The sequence below is a fragment of the Salarias fasciatus genome, chromosome 2 (genome assembly GCF_902148845.1).
Source record: "Salarias fasciatus chromosome 2, fSalaFa1.1, whole genome shotgun sequence".
Lineage (NCBI taxonomy): Eukaryota > Metazoa > Chordata > Actinopteri > Blenniiformes > Blenniidae > Salarias > Salarias fasciatus.
Window position 1 is genome coordinate 16,018,412 of NC_043746.1, and position 14,974 is coordinate 16,033,385.

Below are 14,974 nucleotides of genomic sequence, written 5' to 3' on the forward strand. Positions count from 1 at the left end.
TGCAGCCTCCGCTGACTTCCTCTGCTGGAAGTGGGTCAGTGGACGCGCTTCTCTACCTGCGTGCACATGTCGGACCCCAAAGGGAACAAAACAGTCCCGACCATGGCCAGGTTAAGCGAGCACGGGATTCGGCTGAGCTCCGTATGTATTTGTAAAATAATAATCGGGGTTGAAGCCCAGTTTTTTGAGACAGCAGTCTCGGCTTCAGAGTCTCTGGACTTACCGCTTTTCTTTAAATCTCTTTCTCCAGATGAGTCCTTCTTTCCTGAGCAGCAACTCCACCAGTCACACCTGGCCTTTCAGCGCCGTGGCCGAGTTAATAGGTAGGTTTCCGCGATCTCGTTTTATGATTGTTGCGACCTGCCAGTTTCACTTTGAGCGCCTCTTCCTCTTTGACGCACGTATGAAGAGCGTCTGTCCTCAGCAACAGCCTCACTGCTGCAAAACTCAATGAACCGTTTTCTCTATCAGTCTTTATAAGATAACGTGTTTCCTAAATTGCATTCTTAAAATAACAAAACAATACATAAAAAAGGGTATTTATTTTTTTTAAAAAAAGTATATATGTATATTGTCTTCTAATAATGTTTCTTTCTGATATGTATAGAACACTGAAGACAGCTTTATTGCAGTTACAATGAAATGTTGACTTGTAGGTCCAAAAAAGAGCACGTGTCGAGCTGCATCCTGCATGTTTGATTCTGCCCCTGTTGTCAGCAGCTGATTGGCTCCTGTTTGGGCTTTTTTTCTAAGCTTGATGATCAACATTAGATTCAGGTGCTGAAGCACAGAACCATCTCAGTCTGTTATCACCAAGGTGTGTTAAAGTGAGTCCAAGAAAGTGCTTCAGTTTGTTTTTTGTTTTGTTTTGTTTTGTTTTGTTTTTTCATTAACTGGTTATTTTAGTCAATAAACTACAACTAGTGTGCAGGTGAGCTGAAATGCCTGCTTGGTGAGAGTTGTGGAGTTACGACTTCCTGATGATAAAGAAGTAATTAGTACCTGGGAAAGTAACTGCTGCAGTATTTTTAGTGACATGCTTATGCTTGTGTTGTTGAATTGTGCATGTGATACAAAAGGTCTGGAGCCTCCATCTTTGGAAAGCTACTTAATAATCTATCTCAATATAACATTTTAGAACCCTAACAAAGAGCTGAGTTAAAATTTCTCACTCTTGTGCTGCTGAGTAATTTCTTCTGAACTTACCAGTCATTTGAAAAGTGAAATTGTAACTTTCACACATTGTTTTACACTATTTCAGTAAATGAGTCACTATTAAAGGCTGATGCATTTCAGTGAACACAAGGAAACCACTTTGGCTGTCATGCAACACTAAGCATGACACTTATTGTTGAGAGAAACTCATTTCCTAAACTGAGGGGTGAAATGTTGGCAGTTAAATCTTACAAAATGAATAACTATGTGCCTGGTAGATAGAAGCCAGTGTTGAGGTTCCTTGCTTAAAGTGGGACATCTCATTTAAAAAAAATCCAATAAATAGATAATATAAACATTACAGTAAATCATTACCCAACATGTTGTTTCCAGCATCACAAATAAACAATTGCGGCATTGCTTTCTTTACCTTTGGTTTGTGTAGGAATTTGTAGGATTTCTATAGTTCTGGACAAATGGGACAGTGTCGATGACAGTACCTATATCACAGCTTATTCTCGCGATTAACAGTTGTCAATCGTTTAAATACAACACAGAAGAGAAGAAAAGACAAACTACAGTGAGGAAGTCAGTATTTTAACATTTTCATTCTTCTAATGTTTCATTAAGCAACATTACTGAAATCAGTGCTGTAATCACAATGGAAGAGAATTCATGCTAATAAAAAATGAACATAAAAGGAAAGTGAACAAAACTGAAGAGCATCACCGAGTCTGTTTGCATCTCCGTGAAATTCTGTTAACTGGCAGTAATTAATTCAGTATTATAAATGGATTTGATACATTTATTTTCACTTTGTAGATGCAGAAATTTGAATATTGGTACTTAAAGTGTATCAGGCCACGTTAACTTTTCTTTCAGAGTGCATGTTTGTTGTTGCGTAAGGATCAAGCTTCCTGTTATTTTAAAGATTTCTAATCTTGTTGAACGTGACGACGCCTGCTGTTGTACTGAAGGCCATTTTATTTACATTAAAATTTAGAACTGCGCTTCAGAAGTGGCTCTTTGCCAATAGTGATCAGATTTTAAGTGTGCATGTGAATGAAGACTCTGTCAGCAGTATTCCGGGATCATTTTGGAAACAACGTTTTCTTGATGGACAAAGTGTTTCAGTGTAGCCTTTTTCACATCAGGTTTAATCATGTAAACTGAATTAGGAGATAAGGAATCACCGTAAGACCAAAAAGTAAAGTAATTCTTGCCTTGCTGTCGATCATCTGTCCAGACAACGCGTCGGACCCCGGTGTGTCTGCGAAACAGATCTGGATCGACGTGGTGAAGGAGGGCGGTCAGCTCTGTCTGACCTTCACCGACAATGGAAGCGGCATGACTCCAAACAAGCTGCACAAAATGCTCAGGTGAAAGTGAAACCCACACGCTTCCCTCTGTTGATGTTTTGAAAAGTCACGGCGAGTTTAATCAGAATGAAACGTCAGCAGTTCCTCTCATTCATTCACTCACACACACACACACACACACACACACACACACACACACACACACACACACACACTCAGTTGCACACTGTCATACTTTCCTCACATTCCTCCTTCCCCCTTGTTTGCAGCTTTGGATTTACAGAGAAGGGTTCCAGTAAGGCCAGCCAGCAGGCCATCGGCATGTACGGGAACGGCTTCAAGTCGGGCTCTATGCGCCTGGGCCTCGACGCGCTCATCTTCACCAAGAACGGCGGCTGTCAGAGTGTGGGGCTGCTGTCTCAGACCTACCTGGAGAACATCAAAGCCCAGGCCGTCATCGTCCCCATCGTGCCCTTCAACCAGCTCACCAATATCCTTCAGAAAGACAGACACACACACGTGTGTTTTATGGAAACAATATCTGCACTGTTAGACAAATGATGTGTGTGTCTGTTGTTGAGCTTTGCTGCAGGCCTGGAGCCTCCTGTGTGGAATTTGCATGCTTTCACTGCGCCGACATGATCGGTTTTCTCCTCATCCGTCATCAGTGTGTTGGAAAGGTTCTAAATTCTGTCTGACGAATGAAATTTAGAGACAAGTTTGTGACCGCTGGACTACTGAGACGCCGCTCTCTTTATCTGTTAGCTCTCAGCTAACAGATAAATGTGTATTCCCTGTTTAGTGCATTCTCCGCCAACTCGTTTAACAGCCTCTGACCTCCTGATCAACCGCGAGATATCCTGCAGCAGAGCGATATGTCGCACGTTATTAAAGCCCCAGAGGCCGTAACTACTTGATACTGTCTCTCTCTGTTGGCCCGATGATGAACCGTGACCTACAAAAGTCACGCTCTGCACTTTGTCCTCACTATCAAAGCTTGGTTGGAGGAATTATCAAAGAAGGCTGCGTGGCCCAGAACACAATGATCGCAGCAACATATAAAACGTAATTTGAATGTCGCACTGCGGCTGATTTGAATGGTGATATGTCGTCCAGGTTCCATGGCTGCTGTCAAGGGAAGGCACCTTTATTTGGATAAGAACTTCCAGCAGTACGGCAGATTCAGAACGCTGTAGGAACATGAGCAATGAGCGCAAAATATTAAAACTCATTTAAAGTATAGGAGAGGACATTCAAGCTAACTGTCCTGAGCAGTAATGGTCAAATTTATTGCAGTTTTTCTTTTTGGAGCATTTAAACAGCAGCGTTTTGAGTTAGCTATACATGTTTTTCTTACAAGTGGTAAAGTTTATAAAAGATACACATGGATTAGATTCTCTGGATCCTGCTGAGACGTCCACTCAGGTCAGAGTCCAGGACCACAGCATTTGTCCATGAAATACAAATGATTTAGGTGATGCAAAGCAATCTGCTTCAGTTCTGCTGCATCCTTCGACTCCTCCCGATGAGCAGGTCAAAGCGGGACAGCTGGTCATATTGCACAGATATGGGTCGGTGGTGAAGTGGCGTCCATTTACCTCCATTTTCACTTCAATAAGCTTTTTTCCTCAGAACTGCAGCCTTTCATAGAGGTTTGTTTCAGCCTTCTAAAGAGAAGGGAGGCGTCTCTCTGCTGATAAGCAGTTCCTCCTCCACTCATCTCCAAGAGAAATGATAAAACTACGATAAGAATCTTCTTCGTCTAACATAAATTCGACTCCCGATGATTTATATCCTGCATATATGTTCTTTCTTGTGTTGTTTCTGTCTTAAAAATAAAGCGTATCACTGAAAGTATGAAAGCAGATCTGAGGAGAGCGAACAACAGAAGCCTCTGCACTGTAAGAAAGCTGAATGTGAAATTATCACACACTGGGGGGGAAAAAAACGGCATGTTTGACTTTAACTCAGTGCTACAGTCTCTCGTGGTGACCGAGGACTCCGAGGCCAGCCTGGCCGCCATCCTCCAGCACACCATCGTCAGCTCCATGGAGCAGATACAGCAACACTTTGACTCCATTCTCTCAAAAAAAGGCACCAAAATATTAATCTGGAACCTCCGCAGGTCAGAGTCATACAGTTGTTTTTCACTGGAAGCTCATCAGTAACTATACTGATGTAAAAAAAAAAAAAAAAAAAAAACCCTCCAAGCTTTCACACTATTTTTATCTTATTTGTAGATCTCTCTCTTTTTTTTTTAGTGTAGCTTTCCTGTAAAAGTGACGGTTTGAGTGTGTTGGTGTGTGTGACTGAGTGAGTGAACAGCCACACACACACACACACACACACAGGTGGGATTTGTTTAGTGACGGCATTAACCAAATGCACCATGCAAAGTGACACATCCGGAAAGCAACCCTTAAGAGGAGCAATGCCTGCATCTTGACTTCATTTATTTCGCCGTGCGTTTCTTTAGAAAAGACGTCGCCTCTGTAAGAAGCAGCAGTTTCTCAGAGCATCTGTTTCACTTCCTCTTCACACTCAAGACTGAAAAAGTCTAAGATGACCACAGTCAGTACTGATTCGAGAAGATAAGAGAAACATATTTAGATTATTGCAATAGAAACCCCTCAGTGTAGAGTCAGAAAAAAACAACAACTTTGTTTTACAAATTCAATTAAAACTCATTAAAAACCATTTCATAAAAGTTCAGGAGCATGTTTTCCATTTTCTTTAGCTGTTTTCATGTTTTTCCATCAACTGATTGATATTTCTTCCCCGTAGAGCCAAAGATGGAAAGTCTGAAATCGACTTTGAGACTGATGAAAGTGACTTTCGCTTACCGGAGATCCAGATCGATCAAGTGAAGCCGGGCCCGAGAAACAGTGGATCCTTCAACGCCGAGAAGAGCATCCCAGACATGCATTACAGCCTCAGGGTGAGCTGGTCAGTTATTCTTGGCTTCATGCCAACAGAAACATCAGGATGTTTGTGAGACTGGAGCAGAGATAAGTTTAAGAGGGAGGAGAGCTTTACCGATATATCACGTTCCACGGCTTTTCGTGTGGCTGCTGATGAACAACCCGTCTCTCTGAGCCATCAGGGATTCACCGTTCTGCCTCGGGTGTTAAATCACCGGCCTGGGGTTTACAAGACGGGTTTAAAAGAAGGACAGTCCGAGCAACTAAAACCACGACCGCGGATCGCGCGAGCTCTAATGAGTTGTGGTAAATGACACTGTAGGCGACACTGACCTTGGAAGTTTTAGCATTTCAAAGTGGGGGAATAGTTGGACAAATGGAGCAGAAGTAAAGCTTGAATGCAATCATCTGCTTCACTTCAGTGGAAATCTACATATGATCATTCATGTTTTGATCATTTGATCATTTTCTGCAGCCGTGCAGCCTGACCTGACATGTAAAAGCAATTTCTCTGTGGCGTCTGAGGTTTTAACAGAAGACGTCGTTTCGTCTATATTTTAGGACAAACGTTCACTACTCTATGTTCACTTTTTTCTTTTTTTTCTTTTTTTTTTTCTTTCTTTCTTTTTTTTTTTACTTCGTTGCTCGCGGGGAGTTTTCAGTTGACGATTTCAGAGAGGTGTAACAGCAGTCGGTGTGAAACGAGGCGGTGGCTGTGGTTAAACTGCGGCTCCAGCCTGAGTCTGGCCTTCACGCTCCAGTTTCGAGTTCAGAGCTCCTCCTTACTACTCGAAACAAACATGCGGTTTTGCAGAATTGTTTGTTTGTGAAGTCCAACAAGTCTTTGAATGATTGGGAGCGACGGTGGTGTGAGACCTTGAGACCAATTTCTGTGTGTGTGTGTGTGTGTGTGTGTGTGTGTGTGTCTCAGGCCTACCTCAGTATCTTGTACCTGAAGCCACGGATGCAGATCATCCTGCGGGGGAGGAAGATTCAGGCGAAGCTGGTGTCGAAGAGGCTGAATCACATCGAGCACGACGTGTACAATCCTCACTTCAGTGTATCCATACTTCATCTGTGCACCGCAGACGTTTATATGCCCACGATAATAATAGGCCACTTTCCATAACTACTTTTTAACTGTTGAGAAAAATCCAGTTTGATTTATTTTCTTAACGGATGTGTGTTAGAGAGAGAAGGTGAAGGTAACCTTCGGACTGGACCCCAAAAACAAGCAGCAATACGGGATCATGATGTACCACAAGAATCGACTCATCAAGGCCTACCAGAAGATCGGCTGCCAGCTGAAGGTTGAGTGGAACAATCGTCCTGCCTATCTCTGAACGCCAATAAAAAATCTTTCCATCGACGATCAGCCTGTAATTACACCTCACTGTTGTTGTTTTATTTGTTTTTTTTGTTTTTTTTTTAAAGACTTCAGGTCAAAGAGCGGGAATGGGTGTGATCGGCGTTATCGAGTGCAACTTTCTTAAGCCTGCTCACAACAAGCAAGACTTTGAGTACACCAAAGAGTACAGGTACAACACACACACACAAAACACACACTGACACATTTTTTTATGATTGTCTGGTACACAGCCGTGACAGAAATGATTCCTTATTCAGTAGGAATCCTGAAACCTTCAATCTTGGCAATACTCGTGTAACAAGGTCAAAGGTCATTATTGAATCAGGTTACTTACAGTTGAGGGTCTGGACCTGAGGAGCTGGCCTTGTGCTGGGCCAGATATGAGCTTCATTTTGAACACTTGAAAAACAAAAATACAGAAATGAAACAAGACAAAGCATCCAAATATGTAAACAATACAAAAGAGACATCTCAGTATGTGCCAACGTCGTTTACATGCATGAGTAGGAAGAAGTCAGTAGTTATTCAACCCTACCGCTTCATGTTTTTTCCATTACCTTAATTTGCAAAAGAATATGTCTTTATAGTTAACATCAATTTTAATATCAATGCATAAGTGTACTGGAATGTCAGCAGGTAACACATATCCATCGATTTATATCTCGCTTTGAACGGACATAAATTTGATAATCATTTACTGAGTTGAGATGTTCAGTAAAAGCCTGTAGATTTGATTTCAATCTGAGGGTTTTATATTTATAAGAAGTAGGTGATGAAGTGATGAAGCTGCTTGGTTTAGGGGCAAAACATCTTCCAAGTCCAGTTACTTGATTCGATTGCTTCCTAAAAGGATGATCAGGATACCTGAAGAATATTGTGTCATTATTGAGGTTTCCTGTTCATGCATATAGATATGCAATCACCTCATTTCTCACTGTAACTGAATGTTTTTTGGTAGAAAACACAACTTCAACCTGTTGGTCTGCATAGATGACGAAAATCCCTTATCCACTTTTATTTTCCACAAACTTCATATTTATTCAAGTTTTGCTTCGGCAGCCATCAAGATGTGTGTGTGTGTGGTTTCTTTTGTTGCTCCTCATGCCTGGGGAGAAACATGACACACACAACACTGTTTCCACTAAACGGCTGCTTTTCTCCAGTGACAGTCACTGTCAATAAATATTCATCGACTTCACTCTGAATTGTGTCTGCAGTACCTGCGTGGTGAAATAAGTGCCGTCGTGTTGTCTGTGTTTTCTGAAGACTCACCCTCGGAGCACTGGGCCAAAAACTCAATGACTACTGGAAAGAGGTGACGGAGAAGAAGGCCAGGGAGCGAGAGTTTTGGGCTGTCGACGCAGACGACACTGACGAGTGAGTCTCAGCACTTCTCTCTCTGTTTTCACACAAATTATTCATTCATTTTCCGAGCCCAGTTTAGAAGATTGTCTCTTTTGATACTCATCATTCTGATCTGTGGTGAGTACAGCTGCCCGTTTATTCCAGAGTTTTCAGACAGTGTGGTTTTCTCTGCAGGGGTCCCACGTGGTTGCAGTGTGAGGACTGCCTGAAGTGGAGGAACGTTCCCAGGGGAGTTTACAAAGTCACTCCAGAAAGCTGGAACTGCAGCCAGAACCCTAATCCACGCCTCAGGTTAGTGCCGGGGTCTGCAACCTTCATGACCAAAAGAGCCATATCAGTGACTTTCCGTCAAGTCAAGTTGTTCTGGAGCCATGAAGCACATTATTCATTAAAATGAGGCGAGAGCAGCTGATGAAGTTTCATACTCGGTTTTTGATGCACAAATAAAAACTATATCTTATGATGCATTCATGGAGTTTTAACTACAGTTCAGAATAGTGAACAGTTTATTACACTGAACCTATTTTTGTACCTGATTTTAACAGTTTTGTTCTTCTTTTCAAGCTTTTTTTTGTTGACAGTTTTGACATTTTAGCTCTTTTAGCCATTTTACCTCTTTTTAAACAGTTTTGTACTCTTTTTTCCTGCCATATTTAATTTTGTTATGTAAGAAAGTGTAGACATTTCAGGTTTTTTAAGCCGTTTTAGCATTTTTTTTTCCTCATTTCTTGGGGTTTTTGCTATTTTTCCCAACTTGTACCTTTTTTTAATCCCTTTTGAACTGAGAGTGACAAATTGTAAAACAAGTTTCAATGTTTATTCACGTATCATGTTGTGAAGGTTTATTGGAGCTGCTAGAGAGCCACTAAAGAGCCACATCTCAACAGCTTCTCCATCAAACTTCTCAATAACGGCCTCCCACTCCGACCACTCATCGGTTCTGCTTTGCGGCGTTGGAGACGCCGTGCTTCCTGTTCTGTGTCGGCGCATCGGTGTGTGAGCCGGCTCCTGCTGAAACTGGTTTCCGTGTGTTTTCAGAAGCTGCTCTCTACCGGAGGAAGCAGAAGACAGCGAGGAGCTGTTGACTCCCAGCTACCAGAAGCACCACAGAAAACTGTAAATTCTTATTTCAACAAGTTTCATCAAGTTTGACTGTTTGTTCGATTTTGTCTGTGGAGCAGAACGGCGTCGCTGCTCTTCCTGTGTCTGCAGCCTCATGCGGCTCTTTGTGGTTTCCATGTGATGGTTTCATGTTCTCACTCTCAGAAGCTGTCCAGAAAGAGAAACATGAAGTTTTATTGCAACTTTGTAAAACACGTCGATGTGTTACTTACTCAATTTTTCCTTGCAGAGAGCAACAGAAAATCAGAAAACAAGAGAAGCCACTCGAGGTAGGAAGAGTGTTTCTTTAAAAAAGTACCATTGTACAGTTTTTTTTTTTTTTTGCCCCATTTTGGACTTTTATGGGTTTGATTGTGCTGCAGAAAAGTTCGTCCGAACCCGTCCAGCCCGTCGATCAGTCCCAGGTTGCCGTCGAGCCAACAGCAAAGCAGTTCGATTCGGAAGAAAACACACCTGAGAACGATGAGACAAAAACAGAATGCTTTCCAGAAAATGACACAGAAGTGGATGCTGATGTGCAAACAAACGATAACGCACAAACACAGCAAACCAGTGTCGTCACACAAACGCAGCAAACTGTCACTGGAGGAGACACGAGCGGCTTCGCTCCGGGTCCGACTGACCGTGAGACTCGAGTTCAGAGCCTGAAAGAGGAACAGCACTGCACAGACATCGACGTGAAGAGGCAGGACGCGTACGGAGACGGTCTGAGGTGAGTCGAGTTGCACGCAGTCCAACTTCACTCTCGATACGAAATGTTTTTTGCTCCCTCTTGGCACCGAGGATCGTAAGTGTGCCGAACATCCAAGCAGTAGTGAAACTGACAGCTGGCGATCAGGAGCGAGGACGGCCACTGTCTGACAGATGAACTGTTCACATGACTGAAGTGAGAAAACCTGATCCTAGATCCTGACAGTAAATATTGATGGTACATGTGTCAACGTGTCTGTCTCACAAGAGACGCGTGCAGAAAACCTGCTGCAGGTATTAAAGTGCTTCAGGGTTAATACTCCAACACACACCTGCAAGCAAAATCAAAATGCCTGTCTCAACTCCGTTTAATCTGAAACTATGAGTCACCCATGTGCCAATGTTCTGTCATCACAACAATGAAACAACTGTCTTCACTTCGAGGAAGCTATTAGTTATTTAACAACCAAATAGTTTTTGTTTTTTATGCATAGAAAAGCCGTGAAGCACCAATGTTGTTGGACACACTTCATTTTAAAGCCAACACCAAATGGCAAAGATAACCGACATGATGAATTTTGCTTGGAAAATAGAGAATTATACATTTAAATGTTCTTGTCTTCAACTCATTTAACTGACCCTCTGGTCCTCGTTTACAGTAGCAGCAAAAGGAAGTCCAGCACATCGTTCTACTGCGCGATAAAGAAGAGACACCTTCTGGGAAAACGGTACCTTGACGCTCATAATGACGCACAAAACCCGCAGCCGAGGACAGAGACGAGAACGTTTCAGACATCAGCTTCAGATCCAGGTCCCACTGGCTGCAGCAGCCGAGCGGAGAATCCAGACACGGCGAATCGAGGCCCCTCCGGCCACACCTGGGCCCAGTCGCCCTCCTCCACGGCGGCTCCGCCGAGCCGGACCGAGGGGCCGCAGCCCGGCCCCGAAGGACGCGACAGGGAGGCTAAAGCACAGCGGCTGGCTGCGCTGGAGAGAGAGGTTCTGAACCTGCGGCGTCAGCTCGGGATGGAAATCACAAAGACGTCTCGGGGAACGATGACGGACGCCGACTGCAGACCAGCACTGGAACAATGCCACATGGGCTGCCAGACCAACGCAGCTCCGGTCAGTACCGTCCGTCAGAACTGTGCACTGCTCATCAGAAAGTAGTAGAACACTCCGCTTCTCTCCAGATATTTATTACATTTCAAGCTGTTCAAATGAACAAGTAGCTTCTATTGGCACAAAGATGCTATAAAAATGATTAGGAAAAAGTAAATGGGAATAGAAGAGAGGAAGACCATAATGCAGATCATTGCAAAGAGTCAGTGAGCGCAAATTGCTTCATCATCAAAAGGCATGCAGGAACTGTAGCTCTGACGGGAAGAGCTCTGGCAGCCGCAGCCGGATCACAAGACAAGTTTCTGCGGGTTTAACAGCTTGTGTGACGGAGAACAGCTTCAAAAGTAAATATGGAGACGAGTCGGAGCTGCAGCTTCGACACCATGATTTGCAGCCAGAAAGCCGAGGCTGAGACATCAGAGTAAGACAAAGAGGCTCGCCTGGGCTGCTGTCACTGCTGTTTTGGACTGATGAATCCAAATCTGACGTTTTCAGTTCATCACGGGCTAACCTGTGGTATCGGCGGAGCTGTTAATAGTCTGTCTATTTCAGTTTGTGGGGTCGAATTGTGGAATTGGTTTAGATGAGTTGAAGAGACGCACTCCTGCAGAACACTTAAAATAGAGGTAAATGGTAGTTGGACCATTTTATGAGGTTTTATGCAGATGAGAAGGAGTTAGGCTGAGGACTCATATTAAAAATTAGTTTTCACTTAAGTCGTAGTTATTGATCGCTCATACTGGCACCATGTGGAGATGAGGATTAGTTGAGATGTATGGGTTTTTTTTTGCTAATGAAGGTGTGCATCGTGAAAGAAGGGCAGGAATTTCTTAGTTCATACTTCTTCCTGCTGCTTTTCGAACATTGTATTTTAATTGTTTAACTTTTGTTGGATCTTAATCTTCAAAGAAAGCAACAAGACAATGAATGGATCTATGTTAAACAGATCAAATGTAAAAAATCTGGAATAATGTGGGTCTTCTAAATGTTTTCGCCATTTGTTCGTCTTTTTGGAACAAGTAACCATTTACTTACTTTCTGTGACACTCGGTGACTGAAAAATGTAAACCTTGACTAATTCCTCCCACTTTTTCCAGAGCTCTTCGCTGACCAGCCCGGCTCCAGCCGCAGGGCCGGCGGGGTCGGTCGTCCTGGGTCAAAGGGTCATGTTTGACCTGAAGGAGCAGCCGGGGCCCAACAGGATGAGGAGGGAGATTTCAGGCAGTCAGAGCAAATCCAGAGTCAACGAGAGCGAGGCCGACCGAGGCAGCCAGTGAGTGTTTCAAACAGAGTTACATTTTGATGCTCTGCATCCCTTCTAGCTACGGATTTATTATGTATTTACTTATTTTAAATAACAATTTCATATGCGTTATATTTTTTTATTCCGAGTTTTGCACAAATTTTAATCCTTTTTCTATTTTTCAAATGAATTTTATTTAAAAAAGAGACTTTTCCATACTCACCACTAGAGGGAGCTCATGCACCACAGTTTGAGAATCACAGTTGCACATCAAGGCATATTCCTGTGTTAGAATGGGTCAAAAGTTAAAATCCAGGCTTTAATCCAATTGAACATCTCTGGCATGACTTGAAAATTACTGATCACAGACTCTCGCTGTCCATTCTGACCGGGCTTGAGCTATTTTATGGGTAAAACGTTCAGTTTCTAAATGTGCAAAGCTGGCTGAACTTTACCCCAAAAGACTTGCAGCTGTGTTTGAAGCTAAAAGTGACTCCAAAAAGTATTGACTGAGGGAGACTGAATACATTTGCACTCCACATTTTGCAGCTTTCCATTTGTTAAAAACAAACAACAACAAACAAAAGAAAACTGTGTATGATTTTCACAATTATACAACATGCTGTGTTGTTCTGCCACATAAAATCTCTCAAATATATTTAAGCTTGTAATGTGACAAAATGTGGAAAAAATCAAGGGGTAATAATAGCAAACTGATGTATATCTTGTGAGTGGAGGAGTAAATGACAAGACTCTTCACTTTTCAGTACCTGCATGTACTGTCTTTACACTCTTGACTGTGAGAGGACATAGATGTTGTCAATTGTGGGTCATATGTAGACATGCAGAGCTTGCAGTAATCGTTGAAGCACCTGTCAGTCCTTCTGTTTGTGACTGAAACTCATTTTCATCCTCCTCCTCATTCAGCACGACATCCCAGCTCAGTGTTCATGTCCGCTAAAATATACCAGCTTGTTGCAAGAGACTTTTTATTATTTTATTTGGCTTTCCAACAGTAGATTTACTGAACCATAAATTGCCAGTCATTACCAGTTTTTTAATCAAATTATTTTAGAGGAGTTTAAACTAGTCAGCAATCGAAAATTTATTTTGAAATACTTTTGTTTGCTGTGTTTTGTCACATGTTTGATTATCGCATTAATCACAATAACGGAGTTGAATTTTATCCCCACTGGCATTAGCAAAAACTTATCAGAGGCAAGGATGTAAAGAAGAAATGAGGGAACTTCCCACACCCCCAACAGAAGCTCACACATTTCTCATGTGAAATTTCCCCAAAGAGTCATTTCCTGTTGGTGTGACTTTCTCTTTTAACAATTGAGGAATTTCATGAATTACGATTTTTATTACTCTTAAAAACAATTCTCCGAAACCATTTTCACCTGAGTGTCTGTAAATGGTTTTCAGCTGAAATAATAAAGTTTCCGTCCATACCCCGTCCAGGTCTGCGCAGAAGAAGCTGCAGGACATCCGTAACAACGTGGTGGCTCTCCTCACGGCCCTGCTGCCCCACCTGGACCTGTCCGGCATCAGCATGGAGACCACCGATGTGGACAACATCCTGCAGCAGATCATCGAGGTCAACTCACTGAAAATAAAACAACTATAAACGTGTTGGGGTTTTTTGTGTGTGTTTTTCTTTATACCGAGTGTCTTATCTTTGACGACCCCACATGGCGAACTAGTTTGTGATCTGATCATCAGTTTCTTTTTTGCCCATTTGGGAAATATTTGAATTCACGTCTTGGTTCATGTGGTGGAGAAATGCTACAAAAGGGTTTTGTTTTTTTATAATGCATTTGAAACTGTAATGTAATCTGTAATAACTAGAAAATTTGCGTTAGAGAGAATTCTACTTTATTCTCACGTTGTTTTGTATTTCATAATGATGAAACAAAGGGTTGTTTAATGTTTCTAATATTAACGACCCCTCCCTCCTGAATTAAGCTTCCTGACACACACCGGTTGTGTGTAATATGTTGTGTGTTGGGTGTGTTATGGGCTCATCAGTCCAGCAGCTGTTCAAATATGAAATGTTTCTTATTGAAAGTTCCTGTGTTGTATGGAGTTTCACTCCAGATTTGTGCTCTCTCCATCACTGATGGAATATTTTGTTAAGATGTGTTTGATTGTATTAATCCGTTTTTTTCCTTGTTTTCAGTAAAACTGTGAAAATGTCTGGTTTTGTGGGTTTTTTTCTACACGCTGCTTATTTATGCAGTACCGGCAGTTCGCCACGAGGTGGCGGTAAAAATCAATGAAACCTGCTTCTCAAGACGCAAAGATGGAAAACAGTTCATTTAGTTTCAGTATTTTGGACTCTCTTTAGCACGTACTTCTCAGGAAGTTATTTATTTTTCTGCTTCCTCTAAAGGCATTTATATCCAACAAAACCAAATTCTAATATATAGATTTTATTGTATTACAAGCGTGGTATCAAAAGTACAGTCAAGTTTTCCAGTAAATTATGTTTAATTTACTGTTTTTTGTCTGTGGATGGTGGGGTGCCCACTCTCAGCCTTTGGATATTGCTTTACTTTTTTTTCTGTATTTTAACCCTTATATTGTAATCTGGTCAAAACTTGTCCCATTTTAAAGTTAGTTTTTTTTTTCTCTGAAAAATTGAGTTCACACTAAAAACAGTTGG

At 42.1% G+C, this 14,974-nt stretch overlaps 1 protein-coding gene across 1 annotated transcript; it reads left to right on the top strand.

The window, feature by feature from the left end:
* Positions 1 to 14,506, top strand: LOC115406363 (MORC family CW-type zinc finger protein 3). Its single transcript, XM_030116350.1, has 17 exons — positions 1 to 141; positions 251 to 323; positions 2,402 to 2,534; positions 2,744 to 2,964; positions 4,452 to 4,599; positions 5,259 to 5,412; positions 6,327 to 6,455; positions 6,586 to 6,705; positions 6,830 to 6,933; positions 8,031 to 8,141; positions 8,304 to 8,420; positions 9,168 to 9,245; positions 9,481 to 9,520; positions 9,614 to 9,963; positions 10,601 to 11,066; positions 12,161 to 12,336; positions 13,771 to 14,506. Exons 1-17 carry the CDS (start codon positions 67 to 69, stop codon positions 13,934 to 13,936), a joined length of 2,661 nt encoding a protein of 886 aa, XP_029972210.1. The 5' UTR covers positions 1 to 66; the 3' UTR covers positions 13,937 to 14,506.
* Positions 14,507 to 14,974: the final 468 nt, after the last annotated feature.